At 31.4% G+C, this 22,430-nt stretch overlaps 2 protein-coding genes across 3 annotated transcripts; one reads left to right on the top strand and one right to left on the bottom strand.

Annotated features, from left to right (window-relative positions):
* The first annotated feature begins 397 nt into the window (after window positions 1-397).
* On the top strand, window positions 398-13,536 carry LOC125070604 (threonine--tRNA ligase 1, cytoplasmic). Of its 2 annotated transcripts, none has more exons than XM_047680545.1 (14): window positions 398-474; window positions 1,135-1,379; window positions 2,670-2,841; window positions 3,527-3,604; window positions 3,946-4,203; window positions 5,054-5,200; window positions 6,050-6,159; window positions 6,446-6,601; window positions 6,762-6,939; window positions 10,337-10,459; window positions 10,579-10,757; window positions 11,265-11,439; window positions 11,777-11,891; window positions 12,263-13,536. In XM_047680545.1, exons 1-14 carry the CDS (start codon window positions 424-426, stop codon window positions 12,415-12,417), a joined length of 2,142 nt encoding a protein of 713 aa, XP_047536501.1. In that variant the 5' UTR covers window positions 398-423; the 3' UTR covers window positions 12,418-13,536. The 2 variants fall into 2 exon arrangements, with proteins under 2 accessions (XP_047536501.1, XP_047536500.1); XM_047680544.1 differs by having other exon boundaries at window positions 413-599.
* A 1,333-nt stretch (window positions 13,537-14,869) lies between these two features.
* Window positions 14,870-21,223, bottom strand: LOC125070606 (putative phosphatidate phosphatase). The gene is made up of 6 exons (XM_047680547.1): window positions 20,898-21,223; window positions 18,243-18,397; window positions 17,282-17,472; window positions 17,086-17,200; window positions 16,122-16,289; window positions 14,870-15,882 (listed from the first exon to the last, which is right to left on the bottom strand). The coding sequence occupies exons 1-6, from the start codon at window positions 20,947-20,949 to the stop codon at window positions 15,772-15,774; spliced, it is 792 nt and encodes a 263-aa protein (XP_047536503.1). The 5' UTR covers window positions 20,950-21,223; the 3' UTR covers window positions 14,870-15,771.
* Between the last annotated feature and the right edge of the window lie 1,207 nt (window positions 21,224-22,430).

Genomic DNA, 22,430 nt, shown 5'->3' with positions numbered 1-22,430 from the left:
TAGTTTTCTCTCAAATTGTTTAAACGACGATATAATATTTTGTAACGTATCTGGACGCGATCTTTGGATATACATTGACATTTTAATACACTATTAATTTAAATATTTTTATAAATTTATTTTTTTAACGTATCAATTTAGTATGAAGACAAATAATAAAGGAAAATCATTATGTCACAACATTTATGACGTTTACGTTAATTCCCAGTTTTAATAACAAACAATTAAAATAAGGTAACTCATAAATATTACTAAGGTCAGAATAAAAATAAAGTAAGATTAATTTAAGCATATTCCTTTGTATAAAATTATATTTATTTTTCGATTATGCAAAAACAATAGCAATTGCTAACGTCAATGTCAGGGAATTGAGCATCTGTTTTCAGTTTTCATATGTCATCTGTCAAGTGAGCCGACGACACCATGGGCGACACGGCTGCAGCAGAAATTCAGAATCTAAACATTAACGAAAAGGCAGGATTTTGAGCACAATATTTTATTTTTTACCCGACAATCTGTTCGTTTAATAAGCGATGTTAAAATTATTCAAATTGCATAGATTCTCCGTGGTTCGCATCAAAGAGGGCTATGCCACATGGGTTTGTAGGATTTCATCAGAAATGCCAACTGGAATGATATCACACTTCCTAGAAATCATAATATATATTTATTTTGATACCTTTCCCTCTATTTTGAATTTTAGTTATAATATTCCTAAAGTTTCTCGATTTTATTATTTGAAAATAAGTATTGAATTATTGATGAATATATATATATATATATATATATATATATATATATATTTTTTTTTGTTTGTATATAACCTGTTATCATTCTATCAAATATTATCAACGTTTTATTTCAAAATATTCGCCATTTCTGAATTACTTTATAAAAAAAAATATATTTACTACATAACCATTCAAAATTTCTAACAACAATTCAAGCCATTTTACTAAAAACGATAAAAAATATAATTATCGGATCCCTTCATACAACTAACTATTAAATATTATCATTATTGTTACAATCTTACCTCTATTCAAATTTCTTAAGAGATGCATACTAATAATATATCAATACTATTATATTTTTAATGATTAAAATATAAAACATACTAAAATTTTCTTACAGTCGCAAAAAAAAGCGATGAAGGAAAAGAAAAAGAAAGAAGAATCACCTGGAGGTGTCGCTGAATTAAAACCATGGCCAGAATTCATTCAAAAACGTATAGATTTGTGGGATAAGTTCAAAGCACAATATGAGGAGGAGTTAGCATCCAAACCAGACTTAAGTATTGTGGTTACATTACCTGATGGAAAGACAGTTGAGGCTAAAGCTTGGAAGACTACACCTTATGATGTTGCTAAGGGTATCAGGTAAGACCGTAATGATATATTTTTTATATTTGCTACATAGCTCAAGCTAGTTTTTGTACATAACTGTTTTCATAGATGCATGTTATCGTCAAGTTTTTTAAATTTATTTATTTAATTAAAACAGGTTGAATATGTCACTTACACTTATTAAATCATACAATTTAAACACATAATAGAAACATTGGCGAGCTTCATCATAGTTATTTATTTGCGAGTTTAAAGTCTGCTACGAACAAGCGAATCGAATAAAGAACTTGTAGATGCGATTTTTAGAATTGTGAGTGTTGTGCAACACAATCTTAGTTGCTTAATGATTCTGAAAAATAGGCTATTTGACAATGCGAAAAATAAAGTGTTAATTATTGTAATCAGTATATATTGTGAGTTTAAAAATGGTTATTCAATATAAATAAATATAAATGTATTTTTTTAAATGTTTGTCATGTGACACAAAACGCTCCTGGTTGGTCAAGTTTATGATCGTCACTTGCTTGTTAACCTCGTTTGCCTTCTGTATGTGGATTATATAATTTATGTGCCACAGATGACAATACAGGCAAGTGACATCACCGACCACATTGCAGCGCCATATTGTTGGAGTAGCGTTTTCGCGCGCTATTTAAATATGGAATTTTTAGTTTGATATTTTTCAGCAAATATGTACTAGAATTTAAAAAAAACAACTTATACTGGGCTCCTTAACCTCCACTAAATAATATAAAATGAATTTTAAAAACCAGTCAAATAGTCTATTATAGATAATTTTAACTATGAAAAGTGAGTTTGAAGCTTATAAGAGTTGTCTAGTTAATAGTTTTATTTAACACAAACAATCATCACATGCTTTTTATATCATATTAGAAAAAATACAAACCTAACATAAATTTACCATATGTTTGATCTGAATCTATCTTATCTCTAATGTCTGCTTTATTTTAACATAGTATCCACATCAAGTAATGCTATGCTTTTATTATTTATCAATGTTACGCTGCCACAATAGCTATCCCACTGTTTATTAATTGGCAATTTCGAATAATTTATAACCTTATTTATTTGCTCACAAGCGAGTTTTGGAGTGAATAGTAAGTATTTATTTAACGGACAATTTTACTAATTTTAAAAACAATAAACATAGTATAATCCATTATAAATTATATATTGATAAATCTCATTATAAAAGATTTGTTATGACATTTAGTGTTTTCTATACAATGTTTGGTTTTTAAGTGGTATTTTGTTTGATTCGGCAGTTATGAAGTTAACAATTGTAATTGGACTTACTTCCAGCCAAGGCTTAGCAGACTCTACGATTATTGCTCGTGTGAACAACGTGCTTTGGGATCTAGACAGACCATTGGAAGGGGACTGCAAGCTGGAACTCCTACGATGGGATAATACAGAAGCTCAGGCAGTATTCTGGCATTCCTCTGCACATATGCTCGGAGAGGCAATGGAAAGGGTAAACAGATTTTTTTTTATAGTTTCATCTTTATTCTTTGGTTTCTAAATTGGCTTGTACTTATTTTATAGTTTAAATCCTACCGCTGTGATAATAGTCTTTGTCATTTAATCATGACTAGACATCAAAAATAGCTGTGAATTATTTTTTAAAAAATTTAGCTCAGAATTCTAAAATTTATACTAGTTTGATGGTGGTATACTTTTTATTGATATCATTTGTTAGTGAATGAGTAAACAAAAATAATATTTTTACATTACTTTTTATTAGAACATTGTCCATTTGATCACGGATATGCCGATTTTGAAGCAATAATTTGTACACTCATCAATAAGATTAGTATTTAAGACTCAAAACCTTGAATTGTATAATTCTCTGAATATTGAGAGGTTGACAAAGTTCAATTACCACTAGTGATCTGCCCTGGATTCTCACGGAATCGGAAGAAAATGATATCATATAAATGGTAATTAATACCGTTTAGCACACAGGAATAATATAGCCTTCTACTTAATAATTTTTTTTTTCATAATTATGTAGATCATTGTTTATGGAGATTATTATTATTACATACATACAAACAAACAAACAAATTTTACCTCTATAATATGGTATAGAAATAACTGGGTGTTTAATTCAGTGTTCTAAATTGCATGTATGAACAATATCATTTTATTTGTTTCAGGTATATGGTGGTCACCTGTGTTACGGTCCACCAATTGAAGAAGGATTTTACTATGATATGCATTACCCAGAGAAAGGCGTAAGTTTATTATTGATATTATAAAAAGTCTTATTTTATCCGGATTTATCTGACTTTCTACTTTCTTGTCTAATATTTCGTCGCCTTTTTTACGACGCTCACTAAAATATCTATGGTAACTTATTTTAGAATTTATGTTGTTGCTATCAGTCCTTAATATCTTTATACCAGTTTTATAATTAAAAAATTACCATAAAGTCTGAAAGAGTATTCCCTAAACAGGGTGACCTCAGGAAATCTAATAATGTATTTTGACATACATTACTTTGAAATGTTACTATTAATACCCCATACATAGGATTTGAGAAGTAGCGATATTAAATTGTATCTATAATTTTCAGATATCATCAACTGATTTCCACGTTCTTGAAGGTCTAGTTAAGAAGATAGCCAAGGAAAAGCAACCTTTTGAACGACTTGAACTGACCAAGGAACAGCTGATGGAAATGTTTGATTACAATCCCTTTAAGATACGCATCCTCAAGGAGAAGGTGGATACAGCCACGACCACTGTATACAGATGTGGTCCGCTCATTGATCTTTGCAGAGGACCGCATGTACGGCATACGGGGAAAGTTAAAGCATTAAAAGTCACTAAGGTAAGTCATAATTATCAATATATCAAGGGGAATTGTATGTTGTATACTCTCACATATCACTTAAATAATATGCAGGACTAAGAATACTGTTATGTCCATATTTATTTAATACTTTAGAAAACATATATCCAGTATATTGTGACCTTTTCAACATTCTTCCATCCAAGTTTATCCTTTTTCCTCATATTTTATTATTTAGTTTCATTATTGAACAATAAATGGCAATATATGTAAAGGATTACGAATAATGTTACAGGACTAAATAACTCATACCATAAACATAAACTTATTTTGTTTGCAATAAATCATAAGATTCAAAGTCAAACTCAAATTCCTTTATTCAATATAGAAGCATTATACTTACTTATTGATAGTTCGGAAAAGGAAACACCCTGACCTGAGAAGAACCGGCGGAAGAAACTCAGCGGGTCTTCTTTTTTTGTCAATCTAATTAAGTACATATATTGAATATGAATAGAAATAGCCAGGAAGCGATCATTTCATTCCCAAGGTGTGCTATCAATCATAAACTCACTAATTGTATTGTAACCCTTTCGCACACAAGTGTTCTTTAACATTTTTTTTTAATTTGGCAACAGAAGCATTTTGAGCGCTTTGAGACTTGAGTCAAATTTTAAAATATTTAAATAGATTCCTCTAAGTATTCTTAACTGTATGCGGTAGCAAAGAAAGCACTAGTGTTAGTAACCTATGCATTACAAAACTTAGGCGGAGATGTGGGGGGGGGGGGTGACTCAAGCCGGGCGTCGCTTGAAATTTACCTATTTGTGGGTTATTTTTCGCTTATAGTTCCTCATACTGATTATAATCAGAATATAAATGTTCACAGAACTCCGCCACATATTGGGAGGGTAAAGCCGATGCCGAAAGCTTACAGCGTGTCTATGGTGTATCGTTCCCTGAACCCAAACAGCTGAAGGAATGGGAGGTTATACAAGAAGAAGCTGCGAAAAGGGATCATAGGAAGATCGGTAGGGTAAGTAAATTAATGTTTCTAATATCCTTTTTTATATTGATACTATTCCTAGATTCACAAGTGGAACAAATGTAAACGATCAGACAGCCAGAGAGATGATGATTCTTCTGCCGGATTAATATCTAAGAATCTCTAATGGGTAATGCCACCGGCCATTATTAAGATGTCATAACATGTCATAAATTTATAGTCTAGGCGTGTGTGCGTAAACACAACTGTGTTATATATGTTTATACATAATTACTACCAATTACTTACTTCAGGATGCTATTGAATAAGATAATTTCTAGCAAGGTTCGCGGATATATATCAGCGGATTGATTTTTTCCTATCTTCTGAACAACAATTATAGATCTATGCTTAAATCTGAATGATTACTTTTTATAATTAGTCGATTACAAATTAATATTAGAATTAAATTAGTTGATTTATCTCACAAACGAATGAAGATATAATAATAAAAGGTACTTGTTTTTTAAATGTTCATTAAAAATTTATTTCTCAAATAGATAGACACTTTCTTTTGTTTTCAATTCAATTCCTTTGTTACTGTTTTTTTAATAAAAATTGTCATATTTCGACACTTGTATTATTTTACAAATACCTTTCACATGTTTAAGTGTTTACAGAATGAAATTCGCTTCGTTTTCTTAGCCTGGATATATATCAGATATATATATCGGGTATATATCAAGAAATCGGATTTTTTCGAACCCTGATTTCTAGATAAATATATATAATACAATCTCTTTTATTGACCTGGTCAGGATCTTGATACTCGTTTGTATTTATCTTGCAAGTATTTTAATGTATGTATCATGAAAACTAATTTGCACCTTATTGTTACAGGAACAAGAGTTATATTTCTTCCACGAGCTGTCTCCCGGGTCTTGCTTCTTCCAGCCCCGCGGTGCTCATATATACAACAACCTCGTTACCTTCATCCGGGAACAATACAGGTAATAAGCATTTTCATAGCACTCGTGGTAATTTTATCTTTAATATAATATATCTTATGAACTCGTAAAGCTTAAAGATAAATTCTCTATTTTTTTTAATATACATACTAATAAACTCAGAAACTACCAACTTAAATGATCCATGAAGTACCGTAGACTAACTGAATATTAGTAAATTTTTATTGAGAAAATTGTCTGTTATATTATAAATAATTATAATTATTATAATTATGATAGTCTCAAGTATTATCTGTTAAAAATATATTGGCTTTTTAATTTCATACAGGAAGAGAGGTTTCCAAGAAGTGGTTACACCGAACATGTACAACGCTAAGCTCTGGCAGACGTCGGGTCACTGGGCTCACTATGCAGAAAATATGTTCTCGTTCGACGTAGAGAAGGAAACATTCGCGTTGAAGCCTATGAATTGTCCGGGACATTGGTAAGGAAGTGGGATTTTGGAAAGCTTTCTGTACCCTACGATTGAGACGATCACCTCGAAATAATTTTGAAATGGTGGACAATATTTTAAAATTTTGTGATCCAATTCTAAAAATGTTTGCCTACGTGCTATAGAGTTATGTTCATACCCCCCCCCCCAGCCTGATGTTCGACAACCGCACCCGCTCGTGGCGCGAGCTGCCGCTGCGGCTGGCGGACTTCGGCGTGCTGCACCGCAACGAGCTGAGCGGCGCGCTCACGGGCCTCACGCGCGTGCGGCGCTTCCAGCAGGACGACGCGCACATCTTCTGCGCGCCCGCGCACATCGAGCACGAGATGGTGAGCGCTGTGAAGTCTCAAACTCAAACTCAAACTCAAATTCCTTTATTCAATATAGAAGTATTACACTTTCTTATTGATTGTCAAGTTAAACACTACCACCGGTTCGGAAAAGAAAACACCCTGACCTGAGAAGAACCGGCGAAAGAAACTCAGCGGGACTTTTTTTTTTTTTTACGTCAAATTAATTATATACATAATTATATATGAGTAGAAACAGCCAGGAGGCGATCGTTTCATTCCCAAGGTGTGCTATCAAACATAAACTCACTAATTGTATAGTAACCTTTCGCACACAAGCGTTCCTTAACAATTTTTTTAAATTTCGCAACAGAAGCATTTTGAACGCTTTCTGGGATCCTGTTGTAGAAGCGTATACATTGCCCCACAAAAGAGTTACTGACTCTATGCAGTCGAGTAACAGGAGTAACAAGATTGTGTTTGTTCCTTGTACCAACGTTATGAGAATCACATTTTCTCATAAAAACATTAATATTTTCCCATACATACAAAACATTACAGAATATATATTGAGAAGCAACAGTCAATATCTTAATTTCTTTAAATTTATACCTCAAAGATTCCTTGGCTCCCAGGTTATAGATTGCGCGAATAGCCCTCTTCTGCAGCACAAATATAGTATGGATAGCGGCTGCGTTACCCCAAAGCATAATACCGTACGACATTATACTGTGAAAGTAACTGAAATAAACTAGGCGAGCCGTATCAACATCGGTAAATAATCTAATTTTTTTGACCGCAAATGCCGCAGAACTCAGTCTACCCGCCAATCCGTTTATATGGGGGAGCCACTGTAATTTGGCATCAAGAGTAAGGCCAAGAAATTCAGTTGTTTCAACTGGATCCATCGATTCCCCATTGATAAGTACATCGGGTTTTACATTTTGCACGTTTGGTGTGCTAAATTTTACAATTTTAGTTTTTTTATTATTCAGCCTAAGATTATTTACGCTAAACCAGTGTACTATATCAGACATAGCATTGTTTACATCGTCATACTGTACCTGTTTCCTATTAATTTTAAAAACCAAAGAGGTATCATCAGCAAACAATACTATATCATGTTTGTTCCCAACAAGAAAGGGCAAGTCATTAATATATATGAGGAATAGAAAAGGTCCAAGAATTGATCCTTGTGGGACCCCCATACCAACTGAGACCCCAGGAGACCTTGTCCCTTTAACGTCAACCCTCTGGATTCTATTGTTAAGATAAGAAGTCAGAAGGTCGAGTGCACATTCTCTAATTCCATAGTGATATAGTTTCCTGACCAGAGTTTCATGTTGAACACAATCAAAGGCTTTGGATAAGTCGCAGAAAATCCCTAAGGCATCCTGCGACCTCTCCCAGGCTTCATAGATATTTCTTATTAGTTCGATACCTGCGTCGGTAGTCGAGCGACCCCTCGTAAATCCAAATTGTTTTCTATGAAGCAGATTGTATCTATTGAAATATGCTAATAATTGATTTAAAATAATTTTTTCAAATATTTTGCTGAGGGTTGGTAGTATCGAGATTGGCCTATAGTTGTTAGGATCTGAAGAGCTACCAGATTTAAATATTGGAATGACTTTACTATGTTTCATCAGGTCAGGAAATACACCACGTTGAACACAATCATTGAATATTATTGCAAGATAAGGTGCAATTAGATCAATAATTGAATTAATCACCTTTACAGAAATACCCCATAGATCAGCAGTTTTCTTAATGTCTGATGACCTAAATGTACAAATTATGTCATTGGTGTTTACAGGGGTAAAATTAAATTTTGATTTGCATTCACGTACATTTTCTTTCATTAATGATTCGGCAACTGCTGGAGAAGAAATTCACTATTTATGACTTTATTATTATAATTTAAGTTCAATTCGGAGCTGCGACTGCCACCTCTACCAGTTTCACAATTAATAATTTTCCAAGTCATTTTTATTTTGTCATGTGCATTCTTAATTCTATTTTTTATAGTTAAAGACTTTGCCAAAAAGCACACTTTTCTAAATAATTTTCAATAGTTACTTACATAGTTGGCAAAAGTGGCACTGTGATTGTACGTCCTTTCATTGTAAAGCTCGTACATTCGTTGCCTACTTTTATGAATTCCAATAGTAGCCCAATCGTTGAATTTTAAAAAGTTTTTTGTATTAACTGTTTTAGAAGTGAATATTGCATCAAACTTGTTTCTAATTAATTTAAATAGATTATTATACAAAGCATTGGGGTTATCACTAAAAGATAAGTGTGGTAGATTAGCCAAAATATTACTTCTAAACTTCTCAATACGACTAGTGGTCAAAGGAACAAACATTATTTTTTCGGAATTGCTTATTTTTTTAACATGGAAGTTAAATAAAGCTTGTTGTCCACAATGATCTGAATTTAGTTTATTAATTATAATTTTATTTTGTGGAATATGGGTTGCAAATATGTTATCTATGCAAGTTGCTGTGGAATCTGTTATTCTAGTTGGTTCTAAGAACAGATTTACCAGATTATATGAACTTAACAATGATCTGAATCTAATACTTGTGGTTGTATTATGCAGTAAATTTATATTAAAATCTCCACATACAATAATTTCTTTATTAGATTCAGATAATTTCGATAAAACATTTTCCAGTACATTTTCAAACAATTCATATAATCCACTAGGGGGCCTGTATACGCATACAACAATGACACGCTCAAGCTCTGCACAGGCTATTTCTATAGTTTGCTCAATAGAAAGGCTCACAATATCTTTACGTTCCTTAAATTTAAAATTTTTACTCATAAGTATTAAAGAGCCACCGCGTATAGCTTTATTCCTACTGAACAAACTAGCCATCTGGTGCCCACTAAAGTTAAACATGACCTGATAATTCAGAAGCCAATGTTCGGTTAAACACATAATATCAATATCATTACAGGTCAAAAATAATTCAATTTCTAGGTCCTTCCCTAACATTCCTTGAATATTTTGGTGCACCAGGTTTACAATTTTATTATTAGCTATTTTCTTTTTTTTTTTATTGGCTTCTATGGAAACTATACTATTGGTGCCAGAGACTACCTCTATTGTCTTAGAATTTAATTTAAATTATTTGGAACATGTTCCAAAATGTATGGTCTTGTGTTATACTGCTCAATAGAAGCAGTTGTCTGGTCAACCAAACAATTGGTTGATTTTAAAGTTCAAGTTTTTTCAAGTACACGTCTTACTCGAGCAAATCAAATTTATGTTGAACTTTTACAATTTCTGGATCTGCATATTATAACTAGTGACATTTTCAGATCGTCCTGACTGAGGAATCTTACCTATGCGATATCTTAGATCACAAATTCGAACAAGTATAATTTCTGCTGGCACCACTCATATCTCATGATCTTATTTTAGCTCGGCTGCCTCGAATTCTTGGAATGCGTGTACTCCACGTTCGGATTCACGTTCCAACTGAAACTGTCGACGAGACCGGAGAAGTACCTCGGAGACATCGCCACCTGGGAGCAGGCTGAGAAGGTCAGCATCGCTTTATGTTATTCTAGCTTCTATATGTGGTGATAGTGGTGGTGGTGATGGCTATATTATATCGCATTGGCGATATAAGATCATTCATTGTGGTTAATTTAAAATTCCAGGCTTTGGAGGATTCCCTCAACAAGTTCGGTAGACCGTGGCAGCTGAACCCTGGGGACGGAGCGTTCTACGGGCCCAAGATAGACATCACCATCCAGGATGCGCTGCGACGCTCGCACCAGTGCGCCACCATACAGCTGGACTTCCAGCTGCCGGAGAGATTCAACCTGACCTATGTCAGGTAAGGATTATTAATTTAGCTTTGAGAAGTATTACTTTGCTTTCTATGATCAAACTGTAATATTTTGTTTTCTGGCTTAAAATTCTTAAACTTTAATGCTTAATTCTGGAATTTAGTTTACTAACAAGATGTGTCTTGTTCTATATATTCTAATATTATAAATGCGAAAGTAACTCTTTCTGTCTGCTCTTATAGTGGTTTGGACACCACTGAACCGATTTTAATGAAATTTGTTGAGAAATGCACGTTCTTCAATTTTGAAGATGTAAATGTCCATATGGGTGTGTAGGTTACTGAAAAAAAGATAAGATAGAAAAATACTATTATCTACTAATATTCATAATGCTATAATTATTCTTTCGTCTCTGTGTTCGTCTGACTATCAGATTACTATTTTTAAACCCTAAAAAATGACTTTTTATTCCTGATGTCTGACTGAATTATATGCATATACTGCAATATGGAAAAATTCTTAATGACTTAAATCGAAATTTAATTTTTTTTCAGTGAATCCGGCGATAAGAAGCGGCCTGTAATCATTCACCGAGCTATTCTGGGTTCCGTGGAGCGAATGATAGCGATCTTGAGTGAGTCGTACGCCGGCAAGTGGCCCTTCTGGCTCAGTCCTCGGCAGGCGCGAGTCGTGCCCGTTGGACCAGCGTTCGATGATTATGCTATACAGGTAACTTGAAACATTATTATTTTTGTCAAATGTCTTTAATTGATTCAATCATGTTTTGTATTTCAAATCTTAGGCTCAGGGCCGGATTTCGGTGAGAGCATCCGGGGAAACTGCCCCTTTGACTTTTGTATCGTCATTTAACAAACTATTTAAAGTAAAGCTAGAGAAGAACCGGCAAGAAACTCATTAGTTACTCTTTTTCAACATCTAAAAATACAGTCATTTTACTTAAATACAATTATAAATGTATGTTATGTCTCCTGCCTGGAAGTCAACAAGCATTAGCTTTTTTATCATCTAAAAACAAAACGTTATTACTATTTTTGTGTATATCAAGGTGAATGAGAAGCTGTTCGCGAGCGGCTTCATGTCTGAAGTAGACACGGATGCTGGCGACACTCTCAACAAGAAAGTTCGGAATGCTCAGTTGGCGCAGTTCAACTATATATTAGGTAATACTCAGACATTATTTCCAGTATGTTATTATTATCCCTATTCCCCAAATTGTATTTTTCAAAATCTAAAGTTGAAATTAATCTATACTACAACAAACTTAATTTAAATTGATTGCTCAAGAAGTTAGACTCCCAGACGTTCATATATGCAGAAAATTATAGATATAGTATCGTGAACGCACTTTCAAATCCTTGATTTTGATCACCCAATTTTGATTTATAGTAGAGTTAAGACATAAAACACTAGATTATGCAGATATGTTTATCGAACTTAGCCTTAAGAGTTCATTAATAATAATAAATACTGTTTAAAACTAAAAAAATATAAATATTCAGGGCACCATTCATCAATTAATTATCATTCACAGTGGTTGGTGAACGAGAGAAGAACTCGGGAACAGTGAATGTCCGTACCCGTGACAACAAAGTCCACGGAGAAATGTCAATCGAAGGTCTCATCGAGCACTTCACCAAGCTCGTCAATGAGAAAACACTTGCAGAAGACAGTGAATTACTAAAATAAGTTTGAATCACATTTAACTCAAACTGGTGTTTCATTCAACTCAATAAATAATTTAAATTTGGAATTATTTTTCCTTATATATTATCTATATTCATAAACGAGTCGACGGTTTTTTTTTTTTGAAAACTATTAAATCAATATACATAAAACTTATACTAGAAGATGCAGAGCGATTCGAAAAAGGTTTTAGTATATAATACAATTATATAACTGCAAATGTAAGACAACACAAAAAAAATTGTATATTTGAAATTTAACTAACACTATAAAATAGCGTCGATTCAGTTTTTTTTAATGTTATTAAATCATAGAAGTGACTAAGCATAATAAAAATAAACTGAAGTCGAATCGCTTGTAAGATTATTTTCTCGAATAAGTCAATTTAAATTATATTATTATTAAAACAAATCGATTTGATGTTTGAAACACCAGTTGTGACATTCAAAATATTCCGTTCTACCAATACTTACTATTTTTGATGGCTAGAATATTAAATGTTAACATTTTAAAACAAATAATAAAAAAAAATGTTTATAAAACATTGGATCAATAAAACGTTTTAAAATTTTAGTGTATTGCATGAAACTATGCAGTATACTATACTATATTTATTCTAAAGGATTAGATTTTCATAAAAAAATCCGTCGAGTAAATTTTTGACGCCAAGTTTTATTTTCATGTTAATACCGGAATTAGACATGCGTGCTCGTGTCTCGCCACTCAACGAATTGTTTAACGAGATATGTGTGTCTTTACGCTGACACGAGGATTTGAAAAAACTGAAAGTCGTGTATTTAAAAAAAAACCGTTAACGTCAGCGTTGACGTCAAAAATGATTCGAAAGACGAACACTACGTTCACACATCCGTGCTTGTGACGTCACACGAATGTCTAAATGCGACTTAAGAATATTTTTAGATTTCAGTAATTTCTGTATTATCATATAATCATTGCTTATTTATAAATCTACCAGTGTTGTTTTTATTATTAAACATTTTGTACCGTAGTACTTAGCCAGAGATGTAATTTTTCAAGTTTATAATTTTGCTCATGCATTTAGGTTTTTATTTTAATTTATTTCTTGTAAGTAATGGTGGATAAATAAAACTATAAAAAATATTTGTCAATTTTATTTAAAAAAAAAAAAAATTTAAGCGCGAAAGCAATATAGTTTTCTGCCATTTTATATATATGATGTCACAGAGTATATATGTGTATTACAAGTGTACACTTACAGTGCTGTTGTATAATTATTATGCTACGTTTAATATATTATAAAAAGATCTTTATATGAGGTGACAGACCCAAATGCAAAACGGCATTCATAATAACCACGTGGATAAAATCTTACTGATAACAATTCTTATATTACCAAATAGAAAAATATAAAAAAGGTATCCTTATTTTTTATAGTAGCAACACTAAAAAAAGATGCTGAATCGTAACTGCCCATGTCTTTATATAAAAGTCGTATGAATGTTGAACAAATTTAATTGAATTATGGGCACGATTATTGTAAATTAAAACGATAAATAATTAATAGAAAAATATTCTATGATTATAAATTATTTACATTCTAACTGCATATAATAGGGTCTCCCACATTAAAACTAATTTAAACATTGAGATATTTCTTTTAAATCCCTTATTTCCAGGTGTATAAAATATCGTTTTATAATATTAATAATTTTGTACAAAAATTAAATATTTCAAGTATCAAATTCTTTACGTGTTAATTTTACTTTTTATTAAAAGTTAAAATAATTTACTACATATGGAAACAATTTTCATCGTGTTATACAATACAAAATACTTGGGGTCAATGGAATAACCTCATTCTTACGAGCCATACATAAAATACATCAATATATCATGAAACCCACATCCCAATACACCACGGAAAAAAGCGAAACAATAATGAAAAAAAATACACCAAAATTATGAAAATACAAAAAATATCCCTAATACAATTTCATATCAATTTCTTATAAAATTTTAACAATAAATTACAGACTTGAAATTAAAATTGTAATAGTCCTATTTAAATTAGGCGAGAAACCGTACCCGTCCATACAAAAAACTACAAATGGCGAGTTCTGAGGAAAAGAACCTAAAAATAACCGCATTGATAATTTTCTCCTATTTTTGAAGCCGGTCAAAAACCCTGACATTATTAAAAAATAACTACGATATACAATAAATAGCTTATGTAACAATATAAGGTATAAATAAATCATATTATATAATTAATTTTATAAATAAATACACAAGAAAATCACAGGCTGACTAGGATAAAGCCAATAAAATACTTGGGAGTTTAGTTCAGTTTGATACTGTTTTTCTGTGATGAAAATTTCACGGTAACTATACGACACATTTTCCAATAGGCAACCGTGGTATCAAATCCGCCCATGCGACTAAGAAATATAAATAATGAGTATATATAACCAATTAATAAAATTATGATAACAATCTACTCCTGTAAAATATATAGACATCACTTCACTGACCGTCGATTTCTGTTGAAGAAGATAAATATGTTTCATTGAAAATTTTAGTTCTGTCAATCTTAAATTCAGAGTATTTTTTTCTCTATTAGCTAGAGTCTAAAATGAATACAACTCTATTCGAGTCGAGAGTGAGAGTGAAATGGCTGATTATTTAGAGAAGTGAATTTAAACCGAAAATTACCGGTTCAAAACAGTAATTTGTCTTTATAATTTCTGAAAAACGCTGAACACAGCACTGCACTGGAGCTACGTGCGACCAATAAACGTCATAAAAGGTTTAAGTCCAATAGTAGAATATTAATAGACTTAATTTATATTATGTCATTTTAATATTGTAGCTTCACAGTTAATATAATATTGTAAATTATGATTTAAAACACTTGTCAGGCCGGTTTGATGAAGTATATTTTGTTGGGAACCGAGATGACTGGCTCATTCTTGCTTCAAGCCGATACACAACAATACTGAGTATTCCTGTTTGGCGGTATAATATCGGATGAATGATTGGTACCTACAAAGAGTAGCTTGCACAAGGCCCTACCACCATTTAAACCCTACGACGTTAACACAATTTTACAATGCTTTGAAAATAAATACATGTTTTTCAAGAATGTCTTACGATGTAATGTCAAAAATTTAAAAAACCTTTCAAACTAACGTGAAATTAACTTTTTTAAACAGAGCTTCTTACAGTTTAACTCCGTGTACAGATTATAAAAATAGATTTCATTGTAATTTTATTACCATATTCAAAAAATAAATTAACTGGAATGTTTTTTTTTATATATCTAAGAATCTACAATCAGAATAAATAAATAAATACTTAAACTTATATTATTTACATTTATGATACATTTTCCATAATCTCACTTTTTTCAACAGAATCTTGTAGATTTTGATTTTCAACGTTTTCCTTTGGTATCAAACATTCGAAATTCTTACAAAGACGAAATATCTGAAAGGAACACCATGAATTAATAATATTCGATTATAATTTTTTTTATAGATAACCTATTTTTACTTATGAATAAAATTTTAAATATAGAACAACTTTTTGTCTTTTTTAATATTTTTTATAGTTTATAGCATTGAAGGTCGTATTTTTAAGTTATGTACTTCAAACATTTAAAAGTTAAGAAAATATTAACATAATTAACGGGTTTCTAGCAATTTTTATGGGAGTGTAATACTTACAGTGTATAGAAGTATCGGTACAGATATAACGACACCGGCGAGCACGTCCCACCAGTGGTGCCTGTGGTCCGTCATGCGCGACACGGCGCAGAACACCGTCGCCGCCGCGCACAGCAACTGTACCGCGTGCGTTGGACGGACATTACTCGCTCTTCGATAGAGATAATACTGTAGACATAAGAAGTAGAGCTGTTGTATTTATTTACTTGATTATCGGACATTTACATATTGAAAAATCGCTCATTCATATTCTTTATTTAATAATAAATAAGGCATATTATCCAACACAAGATTATATAGATGAAAAAGATGACTTAAAGTCAACAACAAGTGATTTTCAGGCAGGAGTTTCTTGATGGTTCTTCTCGGTAATATCTAGATCCCAAACAGTTTAATACAATTACAGTAGAACGCCGATTATCCGAATTAATTGGGACCGGTGTCGATTCGGCTTATCGAAAATTCGGATAATCGGACTATAATAAAGAAAAAACGAACTATCACATATAGAATAAACTTTATTAAGTTTAACAAACAAAGTTCTACAATATATGAGATGTGTTGCGTCTAGCTTTCAACCATAATAGTTGAAATATATCTAGACTCCAGCGAATTCCTCACAACAAAACAAAAATTATTTGGTTGTAATTTTTTAAATTACGCTTAGGACCGATTCGGATATTTGGCGATTCGGTTAATCGGCGTTCGGATAATCGACGTTATATTGTATGAAAAATGATGATTCAAAAGTGCTTGTATAAGCCTAGTTGAATACAGAATATTTTGATTTTACAAGATTTTGTGTCTGATTTTCTTTCTCTCTCTCTCTTTATCTGTGTGTTTTGAATGTGTCAAATGAATTATTTTAAATAAATTAGTCCAGTCAAACTATTCTTATTATATATAAAATTTATAAAAGTGTTGTTAGATTCAACTTAAAGTTCACTAAACAATTTTAACTTACGATTATAAAAATACCAGCGTGAAAAGCTAGAGACGTGTGTCCAGATGGAAAGCTCCTGTCCGACTGATTTAGCCAATGCGCTTTTGTACACGTATAGCTCGATACATACTCTGATCTGAAAATAATTTATTAAAAACATTGTATACTTTTAAATTCAAACATCCGGCTTAGTCTTAAAACTTAGCTCAAAACTCACGCTTCACATGTGGTTTCCTCTTTCGGGCTGCAAGTATCAAAGAAGTGCGGTCTCGGAGAACCGACTATAAATTTAAGACACTGAACAAATGTTAAATTTATCAGGAATCCATATAAATACTCCTTGTACCATACCAACGTTTTTTGCTTAGCTGCATCTGTCTTATCCTTCTGTTTCTCTACTATAAGCATCTGTAACAGAAAAAAAAAACATTTCGACCATGGTACATACTACTACATGGTACTAAACTATTACATAAGTAATCTAATTTTTACATCAGCGGTAATGTAAGTTGTAACGGTATGATTTGAACGCATTCTTATATATTGGTGTTGCCATATATAAATACTAGCGCGGGGATTCCGATGACGTGGGCCGATCAGGGTTGCCGATTCCTCGGCTATCAGAAATGTGTATAGAAATATATACAGAATTTTATGCTAACCTGAAGTAACAGTGTAAAATAACATTAATTGGTGAAAGGGCTGTGCAAGCCCGTCTGGGTACCATCCACTGATCATATCGCCAAAAAGCAATGCGTAGCAGTGAATGAGCTACTGGCCTGCAGTTAACAGGGTAATAATATCTTAGTTCCCAATGTTGGTACCGCGTTGGTGGTATCAGGAATGAATAATATTTCTTGGGCACTGGTGATCGCTTACCATTAGGCGGGCAATTTGACCGTTTATATGTCTCATAAAAATTAGCTCTAAGCACATCTCTTTCAGAAAAAATAAAAATAAAAAAAATTGCAAGTTAATACCTTATGTTGTAAAATAAGTAAATGACTAAAAAAAAACTACCCTGCCAATGTTTTTAACGCTGTACTTTTGTTCTCGGTATGAAGTCACTTATAAAAATACAATAAAGTAAAATTCTGAGCCGGCACTTAAAGATTATTTTGAACAAAAAGATATCACTACTATTACGAACTATTTAAGTATTTATGAATAATAATTACCACAACTAAGGGTAAGAACACGGTGATCCCGATCAACCACTTCCAGTTAACAGTGTCGCCGGTGTAAGGATGGGAAAGCGCCGGATCGTTGCATTGGAAACCAACCTTACCACCAGGAAATAGCTTCGACTCCAATAATAGGAATATGAAAATAACTGCAACAAAAAAATTACTTCATTCTTTTATAAGCTCTTGGAGTTAATTGACCTGTTTATACTTTTGAGAATTTCTTATTTTAGTTCAAATGGACATGCTAATTCTTTATTAATAAAATTGATGCTAACATAATATAATCAAATCAAAGTATTTTATTCAAGTATACTTTACAACTTTTTGAATCATCTATATTTCAAATCAACCGCAGTTTTAGAACTCAGTCTCCAGCTGGAAGAAATGGCAAGAAACTGGCATAGTTGCTCTTTTAAATAACCATATTTACAATGATGCTAGTGATCGCGCCAATGTTGAAGATAGAGAAATGAGAAGAGTATTTTTTCTCTTGAATAACGAATTTAATCTCATTAACAATAATATTTTATATAAAAAAAAATCTTATTCTTTTGACGTCCAAGTCTCCAAGCGCAATCAATATTTTTTTAAAAATGACGTTTCGCCGTAATTAATTTGTATATATAGCAAGGAGGTTTTATTTGGCTCGAACAGCTAGTATACACAATTATTGTTAAATCTCTTTATTATATATTGTAAAATTTTGAATCCGAAATTAAATAAGGATGTAAAATTTTTTGCACATTACTACTATAAAATAAATAACACATAATTATTAAATATACATCAAACAATTAATTTAGTACTTTTCTCTTCACTAGTTACTAGTTAAACAAATATGTCATGACAAATGAAGGTCAAAGCAGTTTATGTAACTCTTCCTAACATGGGAATAGAAAATATTTGTTTTAGTTTCCAATGTATTCTTCCATTAGTTATATAAATATTGCAATAAATAAATTCAAATAAAATATATACAATATCATTTAAATATTTTAAATTCTAACTGTTTAATGCAATACTGATTTAAAAAAGGATAAGAACCTTTGAAAAGCTAAAGAAGTTTGTATATTAAAATCATCAAATCTAAAATCAAACCAAAATTTAGGTTAAAATAATATATGGACAAAAAATCTTGTCTGTGAATATTGTCTATGAATTAAAAAAAGGATTTAATAAAACCGGTTTTCTAATTTGGCCAGTAACAGATGGCTGACATACCAAGGACTTTGAATACATTATTTATATCACTACCAGCTTTTTTTTTAATATTTTTTTTTTTATAAGATCTTTACACCAAAATTTTTCAATTACATTTAACACATATACTTATTTAGATAAGTAGAAATAAAAATAAGAAATAGTTACTATAGAAAAATGCTACAATACAATACTGCAATGATAGGAATATTAACAGCATATATATTTAAATCGTAATTCAGATTGCTTGGTTAAAATTAAAGCAACTTCTCTGCTGTCCATTTAAAATGTACACATCATCCTTGATTGTTTTGGGTTGTTTCCACTACCAAGTGGTGGTAGTGTGATTCCATAGAAGTATAGAAGTGGATAGTTATATTATGAGTGTAAAGTATGAATTATTTTGATAAAGTCTAATTTGTATACTATTATATATTTGTAAATTTATCTGTCTGTCTGTTGCTTTTTCATGGACAAATCACTGAACAAAAATTGATGAAATTTTGTATAAAGTAAGCTTGATATTTCTAAATTACTTTTCCACAATATTGTTAAAGCATGTCATAAAGTTTTTCAAATGGGTATTTACTATTAACATAACATAGCTACATATAACTTGATTGAATAGTAAGGAAAATATACAGGGAATGATTATGATTCGTAAAAATGTTGAACTTGTTACTCATTGTTAAAACAAAAGTAAATCTGGTATTTTTGCATCAATCGTTTGAAAAGTACTGAATGTGAGAGACTATGACTAACTAATGCAGAAATATCCATTGGAGTTTATAGGCTAATATTGAATGCCCAGCAAATCAGACAGCTAGTCCTATAGAAATTAAATAGAGAAATAAAAGAAAGAATAGAGAAGAAAAGAAGAAGAAAGTGTATGATTATGCACAAGTCTTGTAATTTTTTTTTAAATTATATATATCGTGAGAGGGTCAATATTTCACTTTGTAGTAAGGTGACCATTTACATTAAGACACTATAGGAATTATTAATTATGAAATATGTCAATGCATAGTGATAGATGTCTTGTACTTGTTAATACACTGGCTCATCTTTGAAATTAGAACACAAAATTAAAATAGGTATATTTGCTGTTATAAGTGCCACAACAAGTAATTAGTACTTGCTGCATATCCAGACAGGTCTAAATCAGTATAATAATAATGACTAAAAAAATAAATTTTCTTAAGACAACTATTGTAAAAAAAAAAAAACTAGTTATCAGGATATTCCTTTTTCAAATTAGCTATTTATTAAAATTACTATAATTTTCTAATATGGATTCCATTTAAAATAATAATAACGACTCGTCTTTTATAAAGAAACCTTGCAATAGTTTTACAGTTCCTCTATAAAAGTTGTTTCATATTTTTAAGCTATTATTACTGTAACGCATATTAAGTTTTATAAAGTATATTAATTAAAAAAACCAACCTCGATGCCACCGGTTTGTTTTCGACCATAATAATTTAAGTTTATTCTTCATTTTCACGAAACACTTCACACAATTTTCAATTTAAATTAAATTATTATTTGGGAAAACACTTGTGACAGTGATTCACATGGATTTCATTCTGCGTATTATGATAATTATTGTCTTAATTACGGCTTTACTGATGTCATAAGAGCGTAATTATTATGATCACAGCATGATAAAGCTTGTGTACATTCTTTGATTTATTTTTACAATCTATTATGTATGACAAGATATAGATTTTTTTATCGGAAACTTATCTAATGTCTAGCTGCCGATTAATCGGATTTACTACAGCTGGTATTTTGTAATTGACGAGCTGTCAAATGTCAACTTATACTTTTCATTGTCACGTTTGTTGCCAGATGCTAAAAATAACTTTCTCATAATAAGTTTTAATTTTTTGCATTTTTATTTATTTTATGTTACTATCAATACTTACATTCGTATGTTTAATTAAGCCAATTGCTTAAGAGAGATCTGTTACTCTGTAAATATGACAGAGAGACCGCAAAACAATGACATTTATCGGAGAGTAATTTGTCTTCGATCTCAGTAGCTCAATTTTTTTGACAGAATATCCGTGTAATAAATTTTTACTAGAAGAGATTAAAAACTCGATCGACCAATGAGTTTTGAAACACAATGGGCATCCCGCAGGGAATCATCGTTCATGCTACAACAGCATAATTTATATTAGATTTTTTTTTAGGATGACTAATTTTACTATATAAAGAAATATTAAAACAATATTGATGTCGAACTAGTATATTTTTTATAGTATTGGAAATGATATATTTGTTAAGTTAATATGTTACATATTGTGTGAAAGTTGTTGGTCCAGGCACTTTTGTAGCAAACGCTGCCAGAACTATTACACTCACGCGACAACTTATATGAAAGATATATTTTATATATATGTTAGATTTTTGATCCCAAAAATGCATGCAGAAATTATAGCATATCATCATCTTTTTTATAAAACACAGTAATATTTTTTATTACATAGGTACATTTTATTGTCATTAATAATTATTGCCTTATATACTTTGCAATCAGAGGTTACTAAAAAAATACGCAGTGCGTGTTATACGATGAATTCGCTCAGAACCTAAAGTCTATAAGCCTATTTCAAACACACGAGAACATTAAATATACGCGATACCATGTAGTATGCGATGTCAGTAGAGCAAATATTTACTACTACTCCTTCTATGATTGGTATAGAATTGCGATATATCTCATTTTCTTAAATACATTAGTACACTAATGAAATATAAATAATCTCAAACCGTGGTAAAAACGGTGGTAGAGTGCAAACAGGTGCAAGCTCGACTACGTAGGTACTGCCCAGTCATTATAAATTAAATTTACCAATACGAAGTTGGTATAGATCGATCGCAGTTGATCCATCCGTTGGTAGTTGGTACTAGAACCTAGTGATTGTATACTCTTTGGTTGATACAGTCGGTCAGGTAACTATGATATAGGTA

Source organism: Vanessa atalanta, chromosome 17, assembly GCF_905147765.1.
Source record: "Vanessa atalanta chromosome 17, ilVanAtal1.2, whole genome shotgun sequence".
In the NCBI taxonomy this organism is placed as follows: Eukaryota; Metazoa; Arthropoda; class Insecta; order Lepidoptera; family Nymphalidae; genus Vanessa; species Vanessa atalanta.
Note: the sequence above shows the minus strand (reverse complement) of the source record. Positions and strands in the feature narration are given on the sequence as shown.